The sequence below is a fragment of the Corvus brachyrhynchos genome, unplaced genomic scaffold, assembly GCF_000691975.1.
Source record: "Corvus brachyrhynchos isolate BGI_N302 unplaced genomic scaffold, ASM69197v1 scaffold14, whole genome shotgun sequence".
Taxonomy (NCBI): domain Eukaryota; kingdom Metazoa; phylum Chordata; class Aves; order Passeriformes; family Corvidae; genus Corvus; species Corvus brachyrhynchos.
In genome coordinates, this window is record NW_008239110.1 from 14,902,472 (window position 1) to 14,909,503 (window position 7,032).

The following is a 7,032-nucleotide window of genomic DNA, read 5'->3' on the forward strand; positions in this document are numbered from 1 at the left end:
TTGCCCTACACCAGTGTCCCTTACCTGGAACATGTTTTTTCCTGTCTTAATATCCTGAGCAACCTTTGAATTGGATACTTGTGACTCACCAGATATGATCATAAAATTCAATAGTTAGAGTTTTGTATGCTTTTCTTTTTCCTAAACGAAAGAGTGAATTTTTATGGATATGCCAAACATTTATGTTTCCAGACAGTTCCTGTCTGCTTTACTGAACCGGTTTGTAACAGGCCCTCAAGTGCCTTTTAATTCAGCTTAGTGCAGCACTTGCAAGTGGCTGAGAAATGTTACAAATCATGTTACTGTTATTATGCGGCTCTTCGGTTTCCCCAGTGTTTGCCACCAATAAGGAATTGCAGATTTCACAGCAAATTTTGATTTCACTATTAACACTTCAAATAAACTCTTAACTGGAAATTAATTCGGTCAGTTGGTGAAATTGGTGGTGCAATTTGATTGGAATTGTTTGTAATGAAAAGGAGATCAAAGTGAAGGCAAAAAGTGAGTATGTCTAGGTGAAGTATTGATCTATCATGAGAAATCATAAGCATGAAGATCATATGTTGAATTAAAAACCTCACAAAAGTGGTATATAACTCCCTGTCTTGTAAGTATCCAGTCTGGTTTTTTTAAGTTTACAGTGAAATTGTGCCAACTGGAAAAGGTTTCTTCCTGAACTCAGTGTTGATATGAATAGGCTTTTCCAGCATGTGCACAGTATGAGCAGAGGAGTTATTTGGTTTTTAGCATTTAAGGTTTGTTTTTTTTAATTACCATTTCAGACAGCTTTTACCACTGTTCCTCCCAGTACAGCATTCACCCCAAAATGCACACTCCCCTCCCGCCTCCCCCACAGCACTTCTGTACACTGTCCTCCCAAAACCCAGGGTGGGTGGGGCAGGGGCAACTGCCCAGAGCCCTATCTATGTTCTTCCCTCCCTGGAAGGCATCCCACTTTCTTAATGCCAAGAGAGATGCAGAGAAATTATGTAATAAGATGAAACTGAAAACTTGACTGAAGGACAGTATGATTGCCCAGGAAGGGACTATGAAGCACCAGGCATACAAACCCACCCTGCTGAATGGGTCAAGCATTTCCATGTCACATGGTCACTCCAGAGTTGTTACTGGCGTAAAATTTTTCCTACTGAGTTTAGCGGTGTCTGTTCCTGGATATATGACTCTGCTGTCCCCCATTTGGTAACTGCTCCATTTTGTTTATAGCTGTATAACATTAGTACAAGTGGTTTCTATAGCTACTGTCCAGCACCAGATGTGGAGTGGTAGGAAGCAGTGATAAGGCTAGGAAGACTTTTTTTAAAACAAAAGCTAAATGTGAGTAATTACCTTGAAGCTGAACTGGGACATGCTAGATTACTAAAAATCTTTAGAATGTCACTTAATATTTGCCAAGATTTAAGGAAAAACAAAGTTTTCTTGTTACCATTTAGCATCCCCTTCTCTTCTCCCCTTCATTATTTGAGTTCTCTAGCACCTATTTTAGTGTTGCCTTTAGAACAAATGATTTAATTAAGATTTTTTTGACAAGTTATTTTCTTTGTAGAGTTAAATGAAGTCTATCTCCTGGTGTTCACATTGTACGCATTCAGCTCCCTGATACAAAATACTGTAAGTTAGAATTTGTTTGGAAATCCTTAGTCTCTGAAATCCAAGAATTTCAGTTACTTTGATCAGTTCTCATGCTGCCTATAAAACTGTTTTGACTAGTAATTCTCAACAGTGACTGGTATCTCCCAATAGTTCAGGATTTCTTATTTTCTTTTATCTTTTTTAAGGAGCAATTCCCATTCTTGTTGGTGTTTGGGGTTTTTTGCTTTTTTGTTTTTTTAAGCAATCACGATCTTTATTAGACAGTCATGCCTGTACAGGGGAGAGGTAGGGAATGGAACCTCTTAAACTGGAATTATTGTGATGTGGGCCAGGAACTTCATTTGTAATCTCTCCTAAGAAATCCATGGCTGACTGCAGATCTCCTCTCATTTAGTGAGCAGTGTTTGCAGAGCTTTTGATGAGGCCTGGATTTTCGAGGTGAGATTCTGCTGTAGAGTGGTGCACCAAGCGTGTTTCCATCTGGTGCATGCAGACGCCCCTATTACACCTGTGTTTTACTTGAAGTTTGTTCTTCTGCACAGCACATCCTCTCTTTGCCCTAACCAGCTCAGAGGTAGAGGAGAGGGTAGTTTCTTCCCTCATCCCTTCCCCCTGAATCAGCCTTTTGTTTCCTATAGAATCAAGATGAATGCGTGACCTCTTAGAGATTGTGAGGATTAATTTTTATCTTAAAACATCTTTGATCCATATATCATTATCCTTCAGGGTCAGATACCCCGTCCACTTCTCACAGTAAGTGAATTACATAGCATTCTTGTTAAAACACATCCCAGTGATATAAAAATACATGTTTATGTCAAAGAAGGATTTCTGACCTGCAATTTCAAGAGAAGAAAAAGTGTTCCTCAGAGTGGCCTGGAGAAGTCGGTACAGGCTGGCTGTGAGAGGACTGTGTCTTAAATCCTTCGTGTTTCCTGCCTGTCTGTAGTAGTTTTGTAATTTTGGGTTTTTTCACAAACATGTTAAAAGCCTGTTGTTTATCAGCCTGAGAACAGTCATGGAGATGGCAGTCTCTCACAGGTGACCAAAAGACAACAGATAGTACTGTGCCTGCAGTGCGTTTCCTGAAGTGATTTTCTTTTGCTATTTTCCAACAATGCAGTATTTAAATAGAGCTGCTGCTACTGGTGTACATGCTTTACATAATAGATATCTACTTGGCACTGAAAATTTAGCAAGTTAATTTAAGCTGGTGTCAAATTCCTCATGTCTGCCGGGATAGCAGGTGAGAGCTACTTCACAGTAATATCTCATTTTGTCCAGAAGAGGGCCCTTCTACATGCACACGAGCGTCTTGCTTTGTTGAAAAACCTTTTCTTTCATTCCTTCAGAATGCTCATTAGGATATCCGAAGCTGGGAGAGGTGTTGATCTTGCTAGGTTAAAACCTGGAAAGGCTACAAAATAGCTGAAGGGAGAGATTGTCCACTAGGATTCTGTTCATCTTTGCACTGTAATACTTTTGTAATATGAAAATACTGACTAAAATCTACTTCCATATTCCTACTAATGCTAGAGCATTCCACAGAAACTTTATTTTCAAGTATGAACAAATAACTGTAAACTTTTTGAAGTAATGAACCAATGTTTATGTTACTGCATTGGTTAAAAAAAATTGAGAAGAAACACGTGGTGAAATAGAGGCTTGGTTCTGCTTTGTGCTTGTTTTTATTTTGTCCTCGCACCGTTCAGTTGTTCTGTGTGAGGCTGCTTGTCACCATTCCTTCCTGCTATTGAGCATAATAATAAACTGACATCACCCAGAAGCATAAAACTGTTTAGAAGTTGCCATCAGTTTTCTTTAACACTTGGATTAAAGTTTGATGTAATGTTTATCTTACAGCATTGCTAATGTTAGCTGACAAGTATCTTAATTGTATAAAGCCACAGTACACAATGAACTAAAGCTTTGTATATACAGTGGGCCAATTTTCTAAACTGTGTTCTTGGCTGGTGTCAAATAGGTATTATGTATAGGGATTTACTGTGTCAACTTTAACTTTCAGAAATATATGAATGCTGCACACAAAAAAATTTCTCTGAATGTGCTTCAATGACTGTAGGAACTCATTTTAGCCATTTGTGTGCCTCTTCTGTTTGTACCTGCCTTCCACAGGCCTCTGACTGACTGAATTCTCCAGACAGTACTTTTTCTGGAAAGTGACCTATGTATTTTCCTTTGTAGAAGTCTGTGTGGCATGGTACTGATGCCATGAAGATTTTTGCCTTTTCTTTTATACCCCTGTTATACCTTTTTACAACTTCTGTATTCTTAGTGCTTTTTCCCTACGAGACTTAAACATTTTAGAAGCTTTGTAGTTAGGGATCAGTGTGCCCCAAACCCCAAGATCCTCTCCAGAACACATTCTGTAAACTAAGATAGACCTATCCAGGGGAAGGCTCCTTGGGGAGGGGGGCTCACTCGAGCCTCTGATTGGGGAATTTTTGATAGATATGCTAATTAGTAAAACCTATAACGTTATCTTTTGGGGGTGTATTCGGTGGGGTGCATTCCAATATATATGACCTGGACGTGTGCACCTAAGGATCCTTAAAATAAATACCAAGGTAAAATCCCTTTTCCCCTTCTAACCGTGTATGACTCTTGATTTTAAGACCAAGAAAAGGCATCAGTACCTGTGCTCATTTAGTCATGTAAGGGTGGGATTTTGGTGATGTCGGCTGAGATATTTTCAGTGACAAGTGCGTGCCGTTCAATTGTAAAACAAAACCTGACTGCTTTATCCGTGTGCATAATGGTTTGAAAAAGTCTGGAAGCAAAGTGGTGGCAATACGTGCTGAACACACTACCCTCAGTCTAACGTTTGCCTTTTGATGCCATGCAGGATCAAGATGAGAACTCTCACTTGTTGGATGGTCAGTATATGCCGTACAGGGGACACAATTCTTTCCGTGAGAAGTATTTCAGTGGTGTGACAAAGAGGATTGCCAAGGAAGAAAAGGACAATCAGAAGTAAAATATTATTTAAACAGATTAAAAAAAGAAAGAAGAATGAAGACCATGTTTCTTTGTAAGGACATCTGGATATGAACATTTGTTTGGATGCTTCAGAAAAATAAATACTGCTTTTAATTTTAAAACAAGATGAAACCCGCAACCAGGTTGAGAGCAGTTCTTTTTAATTAGCTTTGTTTATAGCAGATTTTATTGTACAAGTTTTTTGAATCTTATTTAATTTATATTTGTACTTCCAAGTACTAATTATGATTGACTAAAATCATTATTATTCTTCTTTCACCATTAACATTTACAAAAAAGTAGTAGTATTATTTGGCTTCTTAAACTGTGAACATCTGGCTGTTTTAAAAACACGTGGTGGTGATCAAGGGTTGCTGATTAAGAAGATCATTTTCATTTGTTTTGGTTTTTTTTGTAAATGGTGTACAATAAACCAAGGTTGGTGGGAGGTTTTTTTAATTGTTGCATGCAATAATTGCTTGTATGAGTTCCACTTGCTTGGGCTAAGGTCACAAGTGTTCAAAACAAACAGTAAATGCAAAGAAACAACCGGGCCCATGCACAACCCACAAGAAGAAAAGCCTCTGTGACCTGACAAACTCTGGGGAGCCTAGTAAGCCCTGTGAAGCCTGTCCACATCTGAAGCTCATCTGTACCTTGGATTTGCTTTTGCATTCCTAAACCTTGACTCTTGGTCAAGCCAACTTCTGCAATTTTTGGTTCAGAAATTGATAGTTAAACCAGTAACAACAACAGCATAAAATCAGTAATGGTTCCCTAATGGTATTAAGCCTAATCAAATCTTTGAAACCAAAGCTTTATTTGTTAAAGGGCAGACTTTGCTGAATCCACACCACGTCCATCATGAAAATACCTCATTTGAAAACCACTAAGCCCATTAATTCAGGATGTTAATGGCTCTTCTCATTTTGGTGGTCACATATGGTCACATACTCTTCAGCAGGGCCCTGGTGAATGCATCTGTGCTCCAGCCAGAGCAACCCTGCTTCTCAGTTTGCTGCAGGTCGCTGGCTGTGGTCATGTTAGAATCTTTGTAGATCATAATTTTTAAGTGCCTCTCCAAGGACAGCACAGGTCATTGTGTGTATCTGATCTAGTTCATTAACTGAATTTGCACTTCTGTGTATTGTGGTCCTCAGCTGCAGCAGGAAAGCTTACAAACTCAATGACAACTTAGTCTGGCCTTCTGGATCTAATCTGTGGTGTGTTAAAAAAGTTCTCAAAGAGTGATTTATTTTCTGTTTCCATTATAAATCACTTTGTTTTGACACTTTTAATGTCAGCCATATAATAGTTGTTCTGGACTCAACTTGGAGCAAGATCAAAGCTCAGAAAATTTTTCAAAAGCAGAATTTGAATTGATCACTTTCAAATATTACTCCTGCTTCTGAAAACCTTTCATTTCAGCATTACAATTTAGCACTCAGCTTTTATTACTTAACAAATTAAAATTAATTTCTGTTCTTCATGGGCAAGGAATTTTTCTAGCTGTATTTATTATGCACTTATAACTCCATTTTTGTGAAAGTTACCTTACTCATAATCTAAGTGGTTATACAAGAGGCAAGGTAGTGGCAAGTCTGGCTCTGTCAATTCAATGAAAATGATTTAGTTTATTTCTCCTGTGCCTGGTCCAACTTCTAGTCCCTTCAGCAGTGGTGGTGTGGCCTCTATTTAGCAGTCCATACATACCAGCTCTGTCAATTACTGAAGGGTACCATTTTGAACAGAAACTGTCAGTGTATTTGGGGTACTGCATCAACATTGGCTAATCAGAAATCGTTTAGAATTGAAATCAGATGTTCAGGCTCTGCTGATCCCCAACTTTAAAGCTATCAGTTGGAAATATTCCTCGTCTTTAAATTTCTCCTTGCTTGGTGTACATGCTCCAGCCCGTTGTGCGTGCAGACTTCAGAGCACAGGCATTTATAGATCCAGAGCTGTGACACAGTCCTGGCGCTCTCCCTAGCGCAGGGCTGCCGGGTGACTGAGTTATCCTTTCGGCAGGATTTGGCCATTGATGGCCGCGGCTTCTGGCAATTCCCTTCACTCTGGTTCCGTTCAGTCTCTTTCCGTGAGGTTCCAGTTTCCTGTCCCTGGCGGGGAGCGTCAGTTCACGAGCCCGCACTGAACTCATGCCATTGTCATTCTCTCCTTTGGGGTGGTTTGTGCCATTTTCCAGTTTTTAAAAATAAATGTTATTTTTGGAGGGCTTTGTTGTGCTGCGGCAAATTGGATGGAGGGAGGAGCTGAAAACGGCTGCGAGGTCGTATGGGCAGAAGCTGTCTCTTGCTGTAGGGAACAATTTATAAAAAACTTTTTACAGGATCCCTTTACCTGGTGGTGGTATTCTGGCTGTGAGCCTCCCACGTATCTGTGGAAAAAGAAGGGGGAAAAGTA

At 39.5% G+C, this 7,032-nt stretch overlaps 1 protein-coding gene across 1 annotated transcript in view; it reads left to right on the top strand.

Moving 5' to 3' along the window:
- TRMT11 (tRNA methyltransferase 11 homolog) overlaps positions 1-5,070 on the top strand; it is a 25,368-nt gene extending 20,298 nt beyond the window's left edge. Inside the window, exon 13 of the mRNA XM_008637816.2 lies at positions 4,478-5,070. Coding sequence (XP_008636038.1) covers positions 4,478-4,609 — 132 coding nt within the window. The 3' untranslated portion in view covers positions 4,610-5,070. The remainder of the gene's footprint in view (positions 1-4,477) is intronic.
- The last annotated feature ends 1,962 nt before the right edge of the window (positions 5,071-7,032 follow it).